The sequence below is a fragment of the Ambystoma mexicanum genome, chromosome 12 (genome assembly GCF_040938575.1).
Source record: "Ambystoma mexicanum isolate Mex_15411 chromosome 12, UKY_AmexF1_1, whole genome shotgun sequence".
Classification (NCBI taxonomy): domain Eukaryota; kingdom Metazoa; phylum Chordata; class Amphibia; order Caudata; family Ambystomatidae; genus Ambystoma; species Ambystoma mexicanum.
In genome coordinates, this window is record NC_090936.1 from 77,339,074 (window position 1) to 77,362,705 (window position 23,632).

Consider the following 23,632-nt stretch of genomic DNA (forward strand, 5'->3'; position numbering starts at 1 on the left):
TGCATTTTTATTTGCTCATGTTCCAAAAAGTTCGTATTGAGGAACGCGATGGTCCTTTGCTGTACACAGGGTCTTAGAGCATCTCACAATACAGCACCACAATTCGGAATGTGAAACCGTGGTTTAAAAGCAAACGGCAAGATTGTACATTTGGCAAAGTACGTTTATTGGACATCAAATGTTTAGAGAATATTCAGCGATTTGCATTTTTCTTTGCTCTCGATCCAAATTAGTTCGTCTTGAGGGAAGCGATGTTCGTGTGCAGTACACAGGGTGTTGGTTTACGATAAAAATAAGCTCTTCGGTCGCACTGATAATCGCATGGCTGTTCCAACAACGAGGCACTAGGCCACCACAACGGTAGGTATGTTGCATCTAACCGTTAGTACCGCGTAAGGGCATACTTGTACTTGGCGATCGTCCCATAAAATGGTCAGGGTGGTAACGTTGTTCACGCGGAGAAGCAACTGGCGGCTGTAGAAGCCGTCCGCCGGTGTCTGGTACTCGTGACACAGACAGTAGTGAATGATGTACCTAAAAACATAAAAAATGAAATTAGTCTCACCATCAGATCCTTATTAAAATCATAGCGAGGACAGCGCTACTGGGTGTACACAAGTGTTTAAAGGCGTGGCGAGGCAGGGAGGGGGGGGGGAGTGGAGTACAAGGTAAGTAGCATAAAATAATAAATAAATAGGGCCAGCTGGTGGCAAGTGCAAGGTAAGTGCAGAACAAGTGCTGGGAAGTGGGGGCTGTAGGATACTGAGACAGTCCCCCAGTGCAGGGGTTGACAGGGAGGCAGTGCAGGTGGAGAGTGGAAGGGCCCAGGACCGAGGTCGCAGACAGTGGACCAGTTGTAGCAGGGGAGAGGGAGAGAGAAAGCAGAAGCAAAGAGGAAGGTTTTGAGGTGCTTCAGTAAAAGCAGATGTTTCTCCTCAAGATAGTGCGCGGTAGAAAACAATATGCCACATAGAACGAACAAGTACAACTGAACCCGTCTTTAAAGCCACTGTATAGTAATGAAATTGCGGTATAAACTCATCAAAAGTTACTTACATTATATTTGCATTTTCCATTGTGTCTCTGTGTAGGGCAGACCCGAAACACCACTCCTTCTTTGCCGACGTTACTTCTTCTAATGAACGTGGCTCATCGTTTCGTTTCTGAAATTTTATTCATTATCTTTTCTTAGTCTTTCAGGATGGTCCCGGCCTGTCAAGGTCAAATCACAATAGAACCTTATATTGGGTCGTGGGCCGTTCCGCCACCCGAGCAAAACATCAAAGCAGCTGACCTTCACTTTGAGCGAGCACACATTTCTAGTTAGCTGCAGTTAGTGTAAGGGCATCTTGTCTGCGTGCCTTTTTTTTTATTGTCCCTATGGGTCGGCCATGTGTTTGTAATACGGAAACATTCTATAATTTTTGTAAAAATGATTTATATTACTGTTTGGTTTAATTGCAATGGGCCTGCAACATGAGGAGACTCGAGAGAACAGACAATCAAATTACAATCATTTAAACCGTGATGTGTATTTCTCAATGAGCTCTGCTTTAGGTGGACATGGAACAGAGGCAATGTTGGGTGGCAATGCAGTTGTCCCCTGCATAGGTTCGTTCACCACTCCATGTATGTGCCTATCGAGGACATCTACGATAAGTCTCTCAATAAACTCATATTGCATATCCTCAAACACTGGTTTGATCACCCATTGTTTACTTCTTTTAGTGAAGGCCTTATTGTAGCAAAGCGTCCCTAAAGTTCCGGTCGTCCTACTTTGTTGACGGCCAACATTATGGTTATGTGCCAAGACCGCTAGAAGAGTCCGATTTATCATGCCTTCCATGCCAAAATGCAATCTTTTGGGCCTGTACTTTAGGCACATATTGTGGAACACCTCCAAATCTCCTGTGTGGCAGAATTCCGTGAGTCCCCTCAAATCTCTTGTTATAGTTTTATCAAATACAATCTTTTCAATGGCCTTGTGAGTGGGTGATGAAGGAATCAACCACTTCTTCTTCCGTGCCTCCTCTGTGGACAAATGGCCATGTTCACATTTGTGGAAATGCTCATTTGTCGACCATCGATGTACGTTGCTACAGTGCAACATTACTGACCGCCATTTTTCCAGTAGAATTTCCAACGACCCTTCACATGTTTTTGAGCTCCACCAAAGATGGTTGCTGATTGACTTGGACCACTGTGAAATACCTTGCATATCTTTTTTTTTTCCTGCAGCCGACAATTTTTTATTGATTGTTTTTGCAAGATGCCATACGTCAAATTGGTGATTTATATTTTTGTACTCTTCTCTCATTGTCTTGGCAATTGAAACGTGTCTGTCCGTGGCTATCAGGTCGATCACCATTCCCCGCGATTGTAGTTCTTGCAATGATGCTACAAAGCCAACTTTCTCCATGGCCACTGAGGATGTACTTTGTGACACCTGCACGACCACCGAACTCACAATTTTCTTACTTTCCATGTCCTGAAAGTGGTAGGTGCAGTACTTGGCTGAAAATCCTGGGCTGTCGCACTGTCCATCACCGGCTAGCCTGAAGCGTTTGCCCGCGAATGTACTTTCCATTGACATTTTTTCCATTCTCCAAGCTTCGCTGATGGCTGGAAATAGATAATCGGTTTGGTATTTGTAGAACTGACTTTTCGCAATGAAATGGATTCCCACAAACTGAAAGAAATACTGTAACTTTTTAAAACTTGAACCACTAAAAAGTGCGGCCGCTGCACAAAGTAGATTGCCTGCTGGCAGTTGCCCCAGCATGGGTTGTGCAGACCATGCGAACGGATGATATTGTGTACAGGTGGCATGTATTTTAAGGTTAGTGCCTCGAATTGCACGAGTCACATTAATCAATGGCTCCCCACATACTTCCCCACCAACCCAATGCCCACATTTCATCATCATAATAATATCCATCAAACAGCTATCGAATACAATGAATTTGGCCTCTTTCCTTATACTGTCACTCTGCATCCCAGCTGGTTCGGCCTGTAACTTTGAGGACATGTCACTCGCATGAAAGGTACAATCTCTGATATCGTCTTCCGCTATGCTGAGTGATATTGATGGTGTTTCATTGTCGTCCACTTCATTCTCTTCCATTGCAACATCTGTTCCTTGTCCGGAGATGGGAGAAAAAAACAATGTCTTCAACTTTCGCGCGCTCTTATTTTTTGCGGGTGTGGATTCTGTGAATTGATCTCCGACTGCATCCAAACTACCAGGAGGACATTCACTATCAATGGCTGGTGGTGGTATAGCTCCGTTGTCAATCACTTCATATTCTTCCCATTGGCACGATGCATCTCCAGTCTCAAGTCCCTGCCAAAAGGTTTGACAAGCAACATCTCTCGTTCGCTTCACTGTCTGTGTAGATCTAGTTCTTACACCCACTCGCAACTAGAGGACAGATTAGAAAAGGGATGTTCAGTTTAAACACAACTTACAGTATTGAACTATTGACAGTGAAAGACAACATAATATAGTGAACAGGACACTAACCTTCTTTTGCTTTCTTTTCTTTGAAACTTTCTTGCCTCGAACTTCAACATCTGGACGCTGTTGCTCCGACTCGTGTGTGCATGTCTCCACTTCCTCTCGCGCTGCAACGACTATATTTTCATGATAAGCACATCCATCACTCACTGAGGCTCCATCGACTCCCTGAAACATAGAACTTTCATTAGTATGTATAATAATATTGAAAACACAAAATGTACTTGGGGACCAATACCCATACGTACATCTCAATAGCAAAACACGAATGAACGCATTGTGTAGAACATTCAAACGACAATAGTTCACGCATTGTTGATCTAGTTAGATTGAACTGTCAAGATCCATACCTCGGGCTCCGCATAGACTTCCATTGATGATATTATTGAAGATGACGCTTCAGCAACTCCCTGAAACACAGTAATTGCATTAGTATGGTTTTCTATTTTGTTTAAAAGAACATAAACTTTCTGCAGGCGTCAACGGCTCATCTAAATAGACCTGCACAAATGATCAGTTGTCTAAAATAAATAATGGATATCTAAATATGATTCGATTTGCTCCATCGTTGGAAGTGTCACCACCCAGAGATCTGCATCAACTACTAGGGGTGATGTTCTTGTTGAAGAAGCTCCGTCAGCTCCCTGAAACATAGTACTTGCGTTAATAAAGAAGGAAGTATAGCGGATGTAATCACGTCATTTGATCTCGCATGATTGATCTGTCAGTATCCATACCTCGAAATGCATAAGAACATCAAGGGACGCTGTAACTGCGGTGCACACTTCTGCAAACTGTTGCGCCGACCCGTAACTGCATGCTCCCCCTTCTTCTTGGACTAATGCTCCATCGACTCCCTGAAACATAGGACTTTCATTAGTAATGAACACAATATTGAAAAAAGAAGACACATAGGAGGGCGACGACAGAAGGACATACCAATGGCTAAAAACGAAAGAAACATTGTGTGTAACAATCACGCTACAAGAATGCAAGATCTGATGATCTCCATCGATGGAACTGTCCGGAAACGTACCTCGAGCATCTGAGTGACATCTACGGTTGTCGTCAATGCGTTGGACTCCTCAGCATCTCCCTGAAAGACAGTACTTGCATTATTTTGGATAACAATAATTATAACTGAAAACAAAGACTAGAGGACGAGTACTGTGGTGTACCATTAGGTAAAATAATTACACGATCAATTAAAACTATTGATTTACATGCCTAAAACAAGTCAGTGTCAGAATAGCTAAGTAAGATTACCCGATAGGCGCTTGAAGTGGCTGATGACTGCAATAACGACACGGATGGAGAATCTTCCGCCTTCATATTGAGTGGATACATAAATGGGGAAATTATTGTTAGCTAATGCTACACACTACCGCAATGCCGAGAGATAAATACGTAAACTTGACTCACCAGTGGAGGGATGTGGACGAATAGAGTGGGAATAGCGGTTGAGAGCAATTTTCGCCTCGCTCGCGGTGTTTTCTTCTTTATTAGCAATGATGTGGAGTACATGTCTGGGCTAAAGTGCCTGCTGCAGATGCGGTATCGATCACCCCTCTTGTCCGCAAAGACTTCTAGGACTCTACTTTCTATCTCAGAGGCTGGATATCCGCAATATCGGACCCATTCTCTTATCTGATCTATTGTCTTAGGGAAAACATGCATTATAGTACCTTCAGATTTGTTATGGGTCTTCGAAGGGCAACCGCCAATGGAACAGGCAGGCATTATGGAAAGTTCTGAAAAGTAAAGATCAACAATTCTCTATGAATACCAATGTGTTAAAACATTAAATGACACATAAAAGGTTCAATGCAAGGTCCGTTTTGGTTCTTGGAACTATACACGTTATTCACATGCGGATAAGTATTTCAATAACTTTCAAAAAATAGAAAAAGTAATTTGACTAAACTCAGAACATGTGACTAGTTCCTTGCATGTACTGTCGTGAACGAAAAGAAAACATGGATGCAATTTGATGACTACTAGCAAATAGATATAAATTAAAAAATTGGACGCAAAATGATTATGGTACATGGACTTACCTTGACGAACAAACAGTTAGATGCAGGGATCAGAGTAGTTTCTTGTCGTAGAACAGGGAGCAGTTCACAGGTTGCAAACTGACGAGTTTGCTCAAAGTGGTCACGGAAGTTCACAGAGACGAAGAGCAGATAACCAGCACCTTCACGGGTTGACTAGCAAAGCGCAAAGAAGTTCTCATTAGAAATATGAAGTGGGTTATAAAGAATTCGAAACAGGGGTGTGTTTGTGAATGAATGACGTGTATATGTCGTGGCATTATGCGGTCTGCAGGGGGCCGTCCAGCGTGAGGGGGGATGCTTGGCAGGAGACACAGGGTCTGGAGGTAGACATGGGAACAACAAACCCATGCTCTATAGACCACTTTGAAGTGTACATGGTCTTTGGCACCTCTTGGCCTTTATCGCTCCCTGACAGCTCCACTTGCCAGCACAAGTACCCCGGTGCGAACTGTCTTTGATAGGGCGGGGGGTGGATTGGGGCGGTGGTCGTGCAGACAAGACACAGGAAGACTCGTGAATGGAGACACACTTATGTGGATTGCAGGGGGCCGTCCAGCGTGAGGGGGGATGCTTGGCAGGAGACACGGGGTCTGGAGGTAGACATGGGAACAACAAACCCATGCTCTATAGACCACTTTGAAGTGTACATGGTCTTTGGCACCTCTTGGCCTTTATCGCTCCCTGACAGCTCCACTTGCCAGCACAAGTACCCCGGTGCGAACTGCCTTTGATAGGGCGGGGGGTGGATTGGGGCGGTGGTCGTGCAGACAAGACACAGGAAGACTCGTGAATGGAGACACACTTATGTGGATTGCAGGGGGCCGTCCAGCGTGAGGGGGGATGCTTGGCAGGAGACACGGGGTCTGGAGGTAGACATGGGAACAACAACCCATGCTCTATAGACCACTTTGAAGTGTACATGGTCTTTGGCACCTCTTGGCCTTTATCGCTCCCTGACAGCTCCACTTGCCAGCAGCGCAAGTACCCCGGTGCGAACTGCCTTTGATAGGGCGGGGGGTGGATCGGGGCGGTGGTCGTGCAGACAAGACCCGTTTGCCGCAGGGCCTCACCAAGGAGAGGCCATCTAACTGAATGTAAGAGGATGGCTGCAGGATCTACTACATGGAAGGCAGGGGGGTGAGTTTATAAATACCTCACCCTCCCAGGAGAATATATGGGGGTCATCTCTGTACCCGGTGCCCAAAAAGAGGATTTATTATGATCAACCATATTTATTATTTACCTATAACCATGTTTTGTATCAATAAAATCCAACAGCTTTTTATTGCCAACGCTTGATGCCAACCCACAAAATAATATATGTATGACTGCTGCATATATGGGTTCAACGGTTATGTGGATTGAAGGTGTGCGGCCAGCGTGAGGGAGGATGCTGGCCGGAGACATGTGGTGTGACAAGACAAGGCACTGGAAGGCTATTCAACGGAGACACACTAGATTCATTTAAAAAATCAAAACAACCATTGTTAAAATATATGTTGGGCTTTATTTTAGATTTTAGTTAAACATAAATAATAAACATTACACATTGTAAAGTTGAGGTTGCAGCACATCGAGGGAAAATCCGCGGTATTGTCCACTGTCACTGGGGAAATGTTGTCTAATGGCAAGTACCGCACAGGCAGGTATTACTCTCCGAACGCGGTGTCCGAGCCTCCCGTGAAGCCACCAAGTGAAGCAACGATAGGCCACCAGCCTGTACCACCTGTGAAAAAAAAAGATGCAAACTGTATTAAACTGACCAAACTTTCTTATCAATGTCGATTCAGGTAACACATGTCATTTTTCTTAGAAAAAAATTATATCTAGAAAATGCACTATATGGAACCAATTTACATGCGTTCGAATGATATGTAAATGTAATTTTATATGTGGGAGACGACCATGAAATAGTGGTGGCATCACTGACATCACAAACAGAGTATACTTACTCGTTACTCGGATTACGCGGACGAACAGTGCCACGAAGTTCGTGCATAAGCACCATCATCATCCTCAACACTGTCCGTGAGAGGCAGGCTTCCCTGAACTCTGGCAGCTCGGTGATGCATTGCGGACTTTGCTCGCCTTCCTGCAGACTTTGCTCACTTTCCGAAATGTAGGCCAAGCACCCGGAATTTTCACGGCAGCAGCAGTTCTCCTCCTCAGTTGGCATTAGCTCGCACCGATTGCACGTGCACCAGGTGGAGACGCCGTCCATGCGACATGGTCCAGGCTCTTCATCCGTTGACTGGTCCTCCCAACTGCCGTCCGAATCCCCATCGTTTTCGCGTGCTTGCCTTTCCAGTAGTTCCTCCTCGGTGTACTCGGGCTCGTACATATACGGCATTATTGTGGCCATTGTGCGGTAAAGATAGTAAAATAATTTACAGAGATGGTACAGGTGTTCACACGGGCTACAAGCGGCGAAGGTAGCTGACCAGAGCACTGAAACGAGTCACAGAATACTCAAAGTAACACAGAGAGAGGAATGGAATCGAAAATCTGCTGCTGTATGTTGTGAAACGGTCTGTTTATACTTATTGGGGAAAGAGGCGTCCTGCCATTTCCATGGCAACACGTCAATAGCTGAGGCGCAGCGATTGTTGACACGAGACGTGCTTGAAATGGGCAGTACGCGTCTGCTGATGTCAGGCTCAGGGGCGGGGGATTTGATTTAGTGCCGCAAAGGCAGGTGAGCCAGGTCGATGCGGCGGAATGATAGGATTATCACAAAATGGAGGCTGATTTCGAGTGCGATAATGGGCGAAAAGTCGGGTAAGGTCCATAGGAAAGTTTCCTACGATCTACCGATTTATGCTTACAAACACATGGCCGACCCGTAGGGACAATAAAAAAAAAGTCCCGGAACTATCCTTTAACAGCATCTATCTCAATCACCAAGGCTAATGTCAAATCATATTAAAGACCTAATGGTCCTCCCCCACCAGAGAATCAACCCTCCCCAGGCCTGCAGATCATAAATAAGTCGTGTAATATGTGTTCATGTGCTGATTGGATAGCAAGATTCTCAATGTATCGAGTCTGTTAGAAATAAAGAAAAGTAGAAATATATATCGAAATAGGTCAAACCCACAATGCACCAAAATGTGCTGTAAATGGCTGCATTGAGATTAGATTTTCTGAAAAGCCCTAAAGTGGCATAAGTGTAAAACCACTGGAAACGGGCATGTCATTCTTGCCACCGTTAGCTCACAGTTATACAAGCAAAACATCATAAAAACACGCCAATCTCGTGCTCAGAATTGAGCCCTGCTTGAACACACCGTAAATTGCATATGTATTTTGCTACAATTTGCCTCAGCTTCAGTTGGAGGTCACCTCCCCTTTTACCTAATTGGGCTTTCTTTAATCCAATAAATTGAACATTTTTCACATCATCCATTTGACATCACATCTCTGCGCACTTGTTTTTTGTTCGGCAGCGAGACGATCGAAGTCTTTCCTGAAACTGGCGGCGTTGAGGTTTTACTGTGTATTTGCACAAACGCAGTAAAACGTTAAAGTTGCTAGTTTCAAGAAGGCTTACATCGCCTTTCTGCCTTAGAAAAATAAAATGCACACATCGGTCTGCTCCCCCACAGATCACAGCCACCATATAACAACATTATGGGCCGTCGGCGCCATTAACCCTTAACGCCTGATTACCATTTTAACGCCTGCTTTTAGCAGGCGTTAAAATGCAAGGCGCTAACCCGCCTTGGTGCTAATTACGGCACCGTAATTTAGGGTGCCGTAATTAGCGCCTTCCCCACTCCCATTATGCCCTATGGGGCAAAAATGGGAATGGGGAAGGGTAAATGGGGAATGGGGATTTACCGCCCCACTCACCTTGGAATGGGGAGGTAAATCCGCCATCCACGATGGTGTAAACAGAGTTTACACCATGGTGGTAAAGTAGGGAACTTACCGCCTGGGTTGTAATGAGGCCCAATGTGTTCTTTCACGTCCGAAGGGAGGGGGCTGGTCTGCACACTTGCTTTTTCTGTGGCACAGAGGCGAGGGAGCTAAAAGCAGCTCCTGGGTAGCCAGCATTAACCAGTGACCAGGAGCTACCACAAGGCGCTAGTACATCACGTTCCGCAAATCTAACTTCCACATAAGATGCAAATTTATCATTTTGTCCATTATTTATGAACCCATATGCTTTAAACGCTCTATAGTCCTAATGTTTATTTATCAAATGTTGCACAGAGGTAAATTCACATAGGTAGGTTTGTTCGCATCAGTTGGACACAGGACCCAAAAGTAGCTCCTTCTAGTGGCTGGTGTCAAGCTAACCAGGCTCTGCTTGGCTACAAGCAGGAGCCAAATAGCTCCCAGCTCCCCTCAGTTTCTAACCCTGTCATTATGTATGTATGCAAGCATGTGCTCAAGAAGTGTGTGTGTGTGTGTGTGTGTGTAATGTATAGGTGCGCCTGTTAAGTGTACAGTGAATGATATGTTTAAATGAGTGAGTGAGTGAGTGAGTGAGTGAGTGAGTGAGTGAGTGAGTGAGTGAGTGAGTGAGTGAGTGAGTGAGTGAGTGAGTGAGTGAGTGAGTGAATGTTGTGTAATGCTGGGCTGAGGAGTTGATTTTGGAGGGGGGGTGGGAAAGGGACATGTGTGGAAGGGGGGATTTTGTGCAGCATGCCATTTACTGGGCATCTATGATAAAGTAAGCATGATATGTGTTATTGCGTGGCTAGACTGGCATTTTGGTGCAGCCAGTCTAGCCATTTCTTTCTGTGGCTTGATACTTTTTGCGTGGCATCTCTTGTAAAGTAAGCATGGTAAGTGTTAGTACGTGTCTAGACTGATCCACACTGTGCAACCACTTTGGAAATGTTTTCTTGTTGGGGAATGGCATTTTTAACAGCAAAGCCACGAGAAGTATATCCTTACTTGGTTTCTTATAGTATCATTGCTGGCATTATGTGCAAAGCAAACATGAGTATGTTCACGTATTGAAATATTGGCATATTTTGGTGCAGCTAGAATGGAAATGTGTAGGCCTAGTCAGCATGACATGTTTTTATAGTGGCATATAATGGCATAATTAACAGACGCATGATTTGTGTCTCATGCGGAAGTTGGATTTGTGGCACTCTGTAACACTCTGTACTACCATCTTGTCCCATGGTGGTTACTTTTGCTTAAAGGGTGACAACTGATCGAATACCTGTCTTTAGATATAAAAATAATCAAAGCAACTAAATGTGTATGTTGTCTTTCAATCCGATCACTTTGTAATTCTCGCTGGCATATTGCGCTTTAAAATATACCATTTGATACTTGGTCCCCACGCCAGACAACCCGTGGGGTAGAACAGAAGGGGTGGAGCCTCCAAGTTTGCCTCACCCAGTTTCTGAAGTGGCCCCTTCCATGACCAGTTAGCTCCCCTCAACCCCCAAACTGTAGGCTTCCTTGTTCCCTGGGGTGTCAGTATTATTGGGCTTTCCCAACAACACTGTTCCATGGAGAAGCTGGGCTTCCAAGACTCCCATGAGGAGGAGGTGACACACCTCTGATGGAGTGGGTGCTGCAATGTCATACAAGTTCACATGTACTACATTTCAGCTGTAAATGAAGGATACTATCCCCAGGCCTCCAGATAAGGTGCATACTAGGCTTTATTACGCATGAAAATCGTGTAAATACGACAGCTTTATTATTTTCCTGTGTACATTTACACACAGGTTTAGAGCAGGGGGCAGTGCAAAGGCCAGGTTACTTGACAGAAAACAGAAGGCTTCTTTTGATATTTATATAAATGGATGTAATTGCAAGCCACCTCTGAAACAGAATGTATTTCTCTGAAGCCTTTCAAAAAAAGAAACTGCACACTGATAAAAGGAATGTTTTCTTTTCATTCAGCTCCACAAGCACTGTGCATGTATAATTAATAAGATGTAAAACTAAGTTGCAATTGAGAATTCATATTTTGTAACAAATTATGCTTTTGCTTCCAGTGAAAGCAAAACCATTATTGTATTTTGTTCCGGTGCTGTGTGCATTATCATGCAGAGGCACATTGTTTTTACACTTAGAATTTAATTTACACTCTAATTATAAAAACAGTGTGTAAAATGGTGACTATGCATAATCCAGTTTACATCCATTCAACCTTGCAGTCAATGGGGTACATTACTATAAATGGTCAGTATCAGCAGAGTCTTTGCTCTAGGGTGAGTAATTGTCATTACACTAATCACAGATTTTGTAGCCTCTCAAATCTTCAAGACTACAATTAAAACATCAAAAACCTAACTCTCCACTAAATTCACGCACTGTTCAAAAAGAAATAAACGTTACATTGGTAATTGAAATAACAAAACCTGTCCCTGTGATATCCAGATAGGTATTTAACTGTATGTAGCGCTTCATGAATGGTTCGTCCAACATCTAGGTACTGTGATTATTATACCTTAGTCGATACTCAGTTAACCGACCTCTGGAGGATGTTAGCCAATAATATAGCTTAGCTAGTTGAGCACTCATTGTTGGAATCTGTGCGGGATCTGTAGGTTGCAAGTTCAAATCACGACAAGTCCAACTCAGCCTTTTAAGGTCGATAAAGGAGTACCGACTTTGGTTTGGTGATAATTGTGATAAATATGTTCTATTTACAGTGCTTTGCCAAAAGCGCTATATAAATTATCATTTCACCATTAGATTAGATATAGAATTCAGCATGGAGTCCTTGCCTCCCTGCATTGTTGTATGATAACATTGGCATACCATTTGGTAGTAATAGCTCCAGGAAATGAGGACTTTCATTAATCAAAAGACAATTTTGCTATCGAACCTCAAAACACACAATGCAATTCATGTTTGCTTTACTATGGAATTGGCTAGGTTCCTGTGATTTCAACATTTAAATATATACAGGAGAGATCAAATGGCCAGAACTTAGAGAAATAATGAAAGGTGTATTCTGTCACAATGCAGAAAGCTGCCGCATAGTTATGATTCCCATAGAGTTTTGGTACACGTCGGCTGGATGTCACATACATTTTACTCTCTTGCAAAGGAGAAAAGTCATATTTACTCTCAAAGTTTAAAAATAGGGAGTAAAATACTCCCACCCCAAAATCTTATCTGGAGCACTGACTATCCCACTCCAAACTCACATAGTTTTCCCTTATCCTTTAACACAATGCTGGCATGAAAGAAAGCAGGGGGGATGATTGGGAGGCGAGATTTATAGACCCATTGTAACCCCTCAAAAGATCGCCTCGCATTTAGCTGGAGCCAGTTGGACTGCATACACTCTGCAAAGCAGAAAGAAAGTGGCCTTTTGTATGGCCTTTAATTTGCTAAGATGTTCACTTGATTGTCACCCTATGAATGACAAAGGATGTTATGAGATGGAGGATAGGGCTATGCACATATTGGAAATGATCATGCAGAATGCAGAACCTGTAGGAATGCTAGAATGAACACCAGACAAAAGGCATAGAAATGGTCCCAGACTGATTGCCGCTGATCTCCCCGACGCCCAGGTGTGACTCAAGTCAGAGCAATACCCCACCACCAACCCTGGGCACCTGTGATAAAGGAGACGAGAAGACATTCAGGTTTAAAGAATCGAGGGTCATCGAGGAGCACCAGGACTAACATGCACTTTTCCAACCGGGTCGCCACTACCCAAAGTCTGATAACCCCAAATCATCTGCATGGTTTTGGGTAGCACCACTCAGGCTCACACACCATAGTTTATCGGGGGACCACTGTCATTAAGTGGTATATAGTGATGAAGGTGAAACTTTAATGGAGGCATATCATATGATTGACTCTCTATTGCATAAACAACCTTTGTTGCTACATTAATGGCCATTAGCTCCTAAATCAGGGGTTTTAAGGCTTCCTATTCTGCCGCTGTGGTGTTTACTGTTACTGAGTCTGTCATTGGTGTCATTCGAAAGCATTGGAATACATTGATCCCAAAATGTCCCTCTGAATCTGTACCTATTAAGTCACTTTGTTGTTTCAATAATGAGAATTGTATTGCATTCAATCTCTTATTTCTTTCACCCAACAGGTAGGAGATCAAATAATCGAAATCAACGGGGAAAGCACGAGGGATATGACGCACGCCCGAGCAATAGAGCTAATCAAATCCGGAGGAAGGAAAGTACGGTTACTGTTGAAACGCGGAACCGGGCAGGTGCCGGAGTATGGTGGGTTTTCATTTTTGTTCTTCTTATGAACTCCGGTATTGTACATCTAAGGTCTTTCAATTAAACACATATTAAAATTTAATAGTTATTGCTGTAGAAACGATTGTATACACTCCCCCGTCAGTCCGTTAGATGATTATCCAAATGAATCTATGTGCTGTCCAGCAGACCATCCACCTGATCCTTGAACTGCACACGGATCTATTAATTGAGACAAGAGAGTTGATTAATCCCCCACCCCACTAGGTTCTCTTTAACAATGAGGTGCTCTCACATACATTTGGAGGCGATCAGGATGTAATCTCCATGTTCGTCTTGAGGATACAGCCTTACTGACTGCTACTGTGAGCCACCAAAGCAATTACTGAAGCATCTCAACTTTATGCGAGAAAAAAATGTTTCCGCCACTGCTTTGAAAAACCTTAAAAATCAATAGTCAGGATACATTTTCTGTTGCTCATGTCTTTTTTAGGTCATCAACTCAATATTATGCGTGACTACTTACACTTTTTCGTCACTAGAAATGCAAACGAGATGGATTTCTCGCGACTTTGTGTGATCATATTAAAAATAAGTATGCCAAAAAAGTATAAAAGATTTTCTTTTTGTTTTTAAAAATCTCAGCAAAACACAAACGTAAGATTGCATATTATGATGATCAGAAAGCCACCAAGGAAATTTCCCTATTAAATATTTTAAGTTATTAAGATTAAAAAAATTGGATAAATATGGGCATAGGAGAAAAAAAACGCAATATGAGTTCAAAATAATATTTCTTTGTAAAAAATAATCCACTCTGCCAGGTGGAAGACCAAGGGAAGTACATCGGGACCAACTTGCCCCCACGGTCCAGGAACACATATTGAATATCCTCCAGTCTGAAGTAAATCAAAACCAATGGACTGTTCTTCAACCCTCTACATTCCTCTATATTATCCTGTTGCTCAAACAGTGTTCCTGGAATCTCGGTGCAGGCAGCTAGAAAAGGAAATTTGATGCTAGGTAGCCTAGTATGAATACATTAAAATTTAAAAGATAAGGTGAGCAGGCCTCTGGACACATACAATCTTATATTAAAATATAGACTCTAATCTCTATGTATTCTGCAGCATATTTAAAATTGCAATAAAAAAATTGCCTGGCATGTCTCCCTTCCAATATAGGCAGAAACCTTTCTATGTGTCTCAGAAAGTATGATACAAATAATCTGCCATTCCTGTTTTTAAAGGACCTCAAATCTGTGAGAAGTATCACATCGGTAAGAGAGGAATTGCACTCTTTAGGTCCCGCCAGCAAAAGATGGGTATATTAAAGAACACATAATTGATCAAATAAAATTGAAACTGTGTAATAAAAAACAATAGAGTTTTGGCTTTCCAATATTCATAGCTGTGCACGGGAACCGTATTGGCATTGGCAAATTGCAATCCAAATAAAACATCATTCAAATTATTTTCTGAATCAATTAGACTCAAGCGCATAGCAATTTTCCAAAGTATGCTTATTATTATGTATAGAAGATCCTAATGTAATGGAGGAACAGTGGAATGACACCACAAGGAGTTGTGATCCAGTCGATTGCGTCCTACTGATCGTAAGTAGAAGGAAAGACCTGTGCAGCGTGCACCGTGTAAGCAAGATCTTCAGGACCGCATCGCGACCCATCATGGCTCTCCGTAGTCACCTTAGTGGTATACAATATCTCCCTCCTTTTAGAGGGATGTCGTTCATTCTATTGACCCACAAGATCACTTGCCACATTTGGTTCTCCGTTTGTTTTGGACTATAACTCCCACTGGCACTAGCACATTTAGCTAATGGAGAGGCATCATGGGAGTCGTAGTGCAAACCATCTGGGGAGCCGCAGGTTGCAGGCTCCTACAACAGTGGATGGCTTTGAGACCTAGGTTAACTTGTCCACATTGATGGTTGATGAACTCTGAGACATATCACTTTTATGTGTCTTGTTAGCATAATTGTGAAGGCAGTCTGCCTGACCTCACAGGTCCATCAAGGGCTACATCTCATAAACAATTGTTTACATTTTCCACAATTTGTTATTATTATTCTTTTCCAATCTTAGTGGCAGTTAATCCATATCCATGCCTGACACAAACACGTGTTTTGCCCAACTGGCACTTTTCAAGACCGAACCTAGGAAATTCTACTAGTTTAATTACAGCCAGTTTGATAGGTAGAGGAAAATATGTTTTAAGTTTCAATGAAACCTAGATTTATAAAATGTAGAGGGACTGTCAACTGACATGAACATCATCAGGAAACATTTCAAGAACATAGGTTTCACTGTAATTGAACAAAAATTGTCATCTACTTCCAAATATTGTTTTTATTGCCCTTCAAACTAAATAGGTAACCTACTTCCTTTTTACATATCCCTTCTATGTTGCACTGAGAAGGAAGTGTTAATACTATTTTATTATAATTATAATGCAAAGGTAGAAACATTGGCCCATGCACTTTACTTCTGCAAGAGTGCAAAATGCCCTTCCAACATCCATGCAGTGTTCAACTATCGTAGTATTGCATGGACATTTAGAAGGATTTTTTTTAGGAATAACCCCATATATTTCTGAGTAGTTTCATACCTTCCTTGCATTTGTTAGCTTTTAAGGTTTTAAATTTGTATCTGTGATTAAGAGTGAATTATTAATTGCGGCTTGTCAGGCGCTGTTGAAATACACAAATCCCTTGTAACTGCGGCTGTTATTCATCATGTTTATTACAGCAGGCTGTTTTTACACCATTTTATCTGTATTAACTTTTTTACGATTTTGTTAAAGTAATTGACTCCCGTTTAGTAAGATTTTATTTGTTGCTTTCATGGCTCTGTGCCACAATGAATCTCTTCTCTGATCTGAGCTCAAAAGGGGAGATCAAGAATTTTTTCACAGACAGCAAGAATGCAGATGTCTCGTCTGCATGAGAACAACCTTTTTCAGTCTTAGCAAGGACAAAGAGATGAACATGTATTTGTGAAGATCACATAAACGTCTAATGTATGGTTTCTCTTCACAATATAGAAATTGAGAATCAATCTTATGTGTTATCTTTAGCAATCAATAGTAGAAATGTATTGATCACCAAACTGATCTCTTTATCTTAAATAACATTTTTATCAATATGGTCATAATGATAAATGTGGCAGTTTGATCAATATCGGACTAGGCAATATTGACTGATGGGTCATGTATATTACTACTTCCTGTTTCTTATGCTCCCTCGGACGTGTACATTCCGGAGCGACTTTGAATGCCAGTAAAGAAAGACTGGTATAAATAACTGGTATAAATAACGAGTCATGTGTGTTCTGCATGTGACTGGCTATTCTGAAATGTAAGGAATTCATGGTGGCAGCAGTAAAGACAGACAAAAGCGATCACAGTTCAAGGGTGTTTATTAAACTGTGTATGCGGGAAGAAAAAACACCTATTCTAAACCTAAATCTGAGATGAGAGCAAGCTTCCACCATCAAATAATAATAACCTCCTCTTTGCATTCGTAGACAAATTGTAAATATGTCACTCTTTAAAAAGGTTTTTCTTTGCCCGTACATACATTTGTGAAACACATTAACGTGTGATTTAGCCTTGAATTTCCTGTATAAACTTAATAGCTTGTGTGGATATGGTCCTATTGATCCCATTGGCCGTTAAACCCGATTCTAGACCGTACTTTACGGTTCTTTTCTTTATTTGCTCACTTTTTTCTTTATCGCCTAAGACTCATTTTTTTGACGGGATTTCTCCATTCTCATTCTGTTTGCCTCGCAAATTTTCTCCATTAATGTTTACATTCTATCCCATGCACTATATCGCGGGATAGAGATTTTCCTTGTACTGCAGCAAGACATTCACACGTTTATTTACTTTCCTTTACAACATTTAAATATGGCGGTCAGGTTTCATCCTGATTGACATTGTTAGTCCCTTCTTCAGTTTCAATCATTGAAGCACCCTGATTGGATTACTCATTGCACATACACCACGTTACTTTGTTTATAAGGGTGAAGTGCGTTACCATGGTAATGGTTGCCGATGCTTCAACGCGGGGTTAGAATCATTTTCTCAATCGCACGGCTACAGTTAAGAGCGATCGCAACTGAAATAGAAAGAGAATAACGTTAGGGACTTTCCACAACTTAATAATAATTCTACAAGACTGTTTATAGTACTCCTCTATTTTTACTTACCTTCTTTTAGTTTGGATGTCGTAGAATAGATCGAAGACTGTGCCCATCCACTAATGAATTCTCGACTCGCATTCATAACATGGTTCTCCCGGCTCTTCACCCGGAGGACGGTTTAAACATGCCAGATCCATCTTTTTCAACTATCTAGGTATGTTTTCTATTTAAGCAACCCTCGTTCACTCATATATTCTTCTCCCACCTCTTGTCTATATACCGTTTCTATTTATTTCTACTTTTCGATTTTACTACGTTTGCAGACCTTTTTTTTTCCTATTGAAGCCATTGTGGAAATTCTGTGTTTTTCGGGCAGACGTCGTCGAACAATCAAGACTAGCGAACATATTTCCAAATATATTGTCCTTGGTGAACCTGCAGAAAATATTGTAAAAATTTAAGTTTTGTATACCAGATAGTCATTACGTATTAGATTTAGACTCGCTCCATATTCATTTAGTGACCACGCTGGCCCCCCGATTGGAGGGCACGATGGCCACTCTTTATCTAAACTAAATTAGGAGTAACTATTGGAAACCACAGGATATGTTTCTTCATACCAATACTAGGGTGCACACCACCATTCTTTGACATTTCTTTTCCATTATATTTCCATATCTTTCAGATTGAGCCAGCCCAAGTTGTTTATTTGGTTGACCGCCACCATGCTTATTGGGAAGCAGCTTTCCACATCTTGATTTACGCACTGCCACCTCCTCTCCTCAGGGTGATAGACATTGCACTTACATCATTACTTTTTCTATACTATCAGGTAATTTAGATCACTTTGTTTCTCTAAATTATTACTCGGGGTGACGATTAGTGGTTATCTTGGGATCTCCCTCCACACAGGCTTTGTGCATTCGCTAGGAGCCACTATTGACTGTTTAGGAATCAAATTATTTATGGATTATTGTGGTCACTTGAGCCTAATGTGACATACACTAATGTGAGTGTAAATACACTAACATTATGAATACTTATATTGTGGAAGTAGTGATATAACTGAATTGTCCCGTTTAGCTTTTGAATTCTTCAAGTGTTCAAGTATGAATATACTGTGTTATGCATCATTTTCTCTGCTATTTATACATTTGTTTATAGTCTGTTTAGGCCTAAGAAGAAGAGGTTTTCATCCTCGAAACATGTCGCCAAATGAAAAACAGACTTCTAGCAACACTTCTTCAAAATTGTTCCTTTTCTGCAAAAATATTGTGATTGTTTTTGTCTTTAAATTATACTTGTAACCTAAAAACAAAATACACACACCTATGTGTTCTACAAAAATTTGTTTTTGGTCTATTATTGATATTTACAAACAGAACTAACTATTCCGAGGTTATAGTAGTTGGTTTAGCCAACACACAATAGTGTGCAGGGAACGGGAGGGTTCAAAGCTTGAGCCTTCTCCTTCTTTTGTTTTGTTATTTGTGGAGGTATTTTGCCAGGATCTCAGTTCCTCCCCTGCACCTTAAATTATATTGACAATTGTTCTTGACTAATTTCATAAAAAGTCTACCGTACTAGGAGTGCACCAATTTTGGTACCTTATTTCCCCCTTGTATCAACAGTTCTTTGCTTTTCACAGTTCAATTAGCCGTTTGCCACTTTCCTTCAACACAGTTCGGCTTCTTATTGGCTCTCCCTTCGACCTTGCTTGGTTATCAGCGGAGGAAGGCCACGTGTACCGTTGACATCTGATGCAACACACGCTCTCTACTGTTCGTGGTCTTACGATTCCTTCTGCTGAGGTTTCACGCACCTGGGTCGGAAAGGGCAAGGTTGCTTCTCACTTTGTCGGCCCCTCGGTTCTTGCCGTCTTTCTTCTCCTTTTGAACTGCCGTTCTGGCTTAGTTTTTTCGATGTGCGGTCTGCCTTGCTCGTATTGTGCTCCACCTTTTATCCCTGTGGGGAAGGGAAAGGGCCGTCAGGTGTGTGTGGTTCTGGTCGATTGCCTGACTTTGCCTGACCCTTGCATTGGGACATGTCAGGTAAATGATTTGGTGTTTGTCGTCTTTCATGGTCTGCGAAAGTGCTTGTGTCGGAAAAGGGGGGGATAGAGTGTCCTACATGGTAGGCTGGAGAAAATGTGTTATAAGATGGGGAATACCGGCCTCACCCGTCGGTGTCCCACTTCCACTCCCCCATCCAGGTGATCCTCCCTCACTGGTCCACTCCCAGGAACTGTATCCAATAGCGATGGCCGTGTCCTGGCCACCTGCATGACAGATCCCCTGGGGCTAGTAAGTGAGACACCTTCAGGTTTCTCACAGAAAGGAGATTATAGAATGATAGGACCTGCGCCCCCCAGGCATTTGGACACTTATTGAGAATTACGGGATACGCTGGTCTTCCATTTGATCTCAGAGCTCATTTTAAACCCAAAGTATCATAGTTACTCAAGTTTAAACCCTGGTACTCGATGTATTATTTTTTCAGGGGCTCTTTTGAATGCAAAAGAAGAAAAATGTATACTGATTATGAGACAAGGCTGTGTTCTACCTGTCACACATCATTGCCGAAATGAAATGCAAGTATGACGTGATTTGTGCACTTCTGATATTTGGACAATCATCCAAAATACAAGGGGCACTTAGAAATGATAATGTAGTAGATAGTGGAGGATGATAATGATGATACCGGTCCGAATAGGCAGATAGGCCTACACAGTCATAATCCCAGAAGTCTAAATGGAATCGAATAGGAATGATAATAGAGAAGTAATTGCATATGGCTGGAGAGTGAGGATAAATTGATCAATTTGGCTACAACAGAGAACAATGTGAACACATGCATTTGAATATTTAAAAGTTGAAATGCAATGATGGAAGATCAGTGTCATTAGAATTGATTTTACTCTTATGTTTTTTAGATGTAGTTTTCAATGTACACCAAAAACACAAACACATTTTTTCTGGTTTTGTAATTCTACTAGTAGCATGTCATAAGCCTTGCCTTCAAAAAGCACCATTGACATGACACGTGCGCTGGAAGTAGGCATGGATATGGATTAACTGCAGCTACGAAGATTGGAGAAGAATTATAATAACAAATCACTGGACAATGTATTGTTTTTTCAGAGGTTTATTCATTGATGGAGTTATGATTTCTAGCAAACTGACTTTACAACCCTGAAAAACAAGCTCACTTATTATCTGCCCCGGAACTAGTCCGCTAGCTACCTTGTGCGCAAAGAGTGAGGCTCAAATCACAAACGAGCTGCGGGTAGATCTCTGTCTTCGGCTGGGGCGTCCCTCTGGAACAGCCTCCCTGCCACTTTAAAACTTGAGGAGAACCATCTCCGGTTATGGAAGCACCTCAAGACCTTCCTCTTTGCTCCTGCCTTCGCTCCCCCTCTCCCCTGCTGATCTGTTCTCTCTTGGCACCATGCACCTGGCCACCCTCTGTCCCCTGGACCCAGGTACCTGCTCACCTGCCACCCTCCTGCACTGCCTCCGGGCCACCCCTTGCACTGGGGTCTGTATCTGTACCCATACAGTCCCCTACCCCCTTTCTCTTCCTGCACTTATCAGACATACCCTTTCTGCTGCGCCTTAAACCCAGCACTTGCCACTTAGCGGCTGCACTACCACTGTTTGTTGTTGTTTGTTGCCTTTGTTATTCTATTTATTTGTTATTTATATTTTTTCTATTGTTTATCAGTTTTTCCTTTGCTCCGCACTTTCCACTCCTCCCCTCCTTCCATGCACTTTCCCCCTTCCCTCTCCCCTGCACTTGCGCGTTCTTAATGTCACTGGGCCTAGTAAAATCATTGCTTTGTTCTCCCTTGTTCCCCTCCCTTGCTTTGTTCTCCCCTGTTCCCCTCCCTTGCCTCGTCACGCTCTGAAACACTTGTGCACGGGCGCGATATAAATAAAATATCAATATCAATGCACTACGACCAAGACCTTGTGGGTTATTTGCCAGGCTGCCTACATAACTGCCCCACCCCCACAGACTCATCAGAAACCTTAAATCTAGCTGATGACAATGTCCGGGCTGCATTGTAAGGCACACAATGCAGAAGCAACTCTGCCAGAGTGCAGGGTCCACTACTATGGAACCCTTGTGACCGTGCTCTGAGAACAAAAGCAGGGTGCCTAGGCTTCAGACACACCTATACACTCTTATTCGGGCAAGCTTTGACACCTCAGTAGCCTCAGTGAGGTCACCCAGCCCCTCAAGAGATGTTACAATGTCCTTTCATCGAATTAAATTGCATTGTGGAAATGTAATTCAATATAATTACACTCTGGCCAGGTAATAGATATAGATATTTTTAAAGGTAATGGGTGTTAAGGGAAGTGGTAAGGGTAGAGAGCTATATGGGCGGGCCCTCCATCATAAAACAAGAAAAAATGCCATAGTGTAATTTCATTGAATTAAATTGCCACATTGTAATTGAATTTGCTGAAAAGATGTAGAGCCGTAAAGATAGGGTAATTCCACCCAATGGGCCATCCGGTTATGGGAAATTCTGTTACCAAACAGCATAGTCTGCCATAAAAAGCTTAAACCCTGCATGCATGGCAAGCCCTGGAAACCCACACTGTGCTATCGCAGCCCAGTCTGGGGCTCCTTCCATCACGCCCGGGCCACACCACACAAGACAGGACACCAAGACACTGGCCGTAGTTGCCTGCAGGTATCGGGCTTGGGATCGAATATATGATAGGTTATTTATAACGTGCTTAATATCCAGAGGTTGCTAAGCGCTGACGCGGGGATCGAACCTGTGGTGCTCCCTGTAGTCTTGCTTCAAAGGCGAGCACGTTGCCCCTGAGCTATCCTCCTGAGAATCTACCTCCTACTGGGTTCCTGTCGCTGCAATGCACCGACTGAAAATCAATTCAAAATATTTTTGCAATAGAAAGTGCTATGACATGGCCAAACTTTGCCCTATAGAACAGATAACTAAATAAATAAAGTTTTCAGACCAGAGCGGGATGCTAGTATGGGTATGTGGACAGATGCCCAGGAATTCTTATTAAAGCACAGGGCTTTACTCCATGGCCTTCTCACAGCTTACTATGCACAGCACACCCATGGAATCCCAATAATACGCCTCTCTCCAAAATCTGATACCCTATTTAGCGTAGAGAGGGCGGCATCACGAAGTCTCTCGCCTGACCATAGATGATGGCAAAGACACTGAGGAGTCAGAGGTCATATTGACCCACTCTATTCCCTAAAACCATTTTCAGAGAAAAATGTGTAATACTGTCAGACAACTGTAACAGGCAGGCAAACAGACAGGTTTGTATCTGGCAGGCGACGCTGAGGCCTCCAGTCTGATCAAGGTGTTAAGTAGCGAGAAGGTCGCAGAAAGTGTTAGCAACCTTTCCGCTACTTAACACCTATTCTGAAGGTGGCGCATTCTTCCGAAGTTGGAATGCGCCACTCTCATAATATGTGTGCAGGTTGCTAGGAAGGGCAGAAAACCAACCAAGCAACCGCCATTTTCTGAATGTTTCATGTTTGAAGGCCATTCTCGTGGCACTCCTCCACCTTTGCAAAAACAAAAAAGTGGCGCCCATATACGGTACCAAAATGGTACCGTTTGGGTCGCTGTTGTGGAGGAGTGCCACGGTTGGTAGTATGACAAGCCCCCAGCCTCGCTGAACAAATGTGCTCTTTGCTCCTTTCCCCACCGTTGTGTCGGTGCGTGGTG

The 23,632-nt window shown here is 42.6% G+C and overlaps 1 protein-coding gene across 10 annotated transcripts in view; it reads left to right on the plus strand.

Moving 5' to 3' along the window:
* Positions 1-23,632, plus strand: part of MAGI2 (membrane associated guanylate kinase, WW and PDZ domain containing 2) — a 3,248,720-nt gene that overhangs the window by 3,137,304 nt on the left and 87,784 nt on the right. For all 10 annotated transcript variants that reach the window (XM_069628034.1, XM_069628038.1, XM_069628036.1 and 7 more), the window contains one exon: positions 13,619-13,757. In XM_069628034.1, coding sequence (XP_069484135.1) covers positions 13,619-13,757 — 139 coding nt within the window. The remainder of the gene's footprint in view (positions 1-13,618; positions 13,758-23,632) is intronic.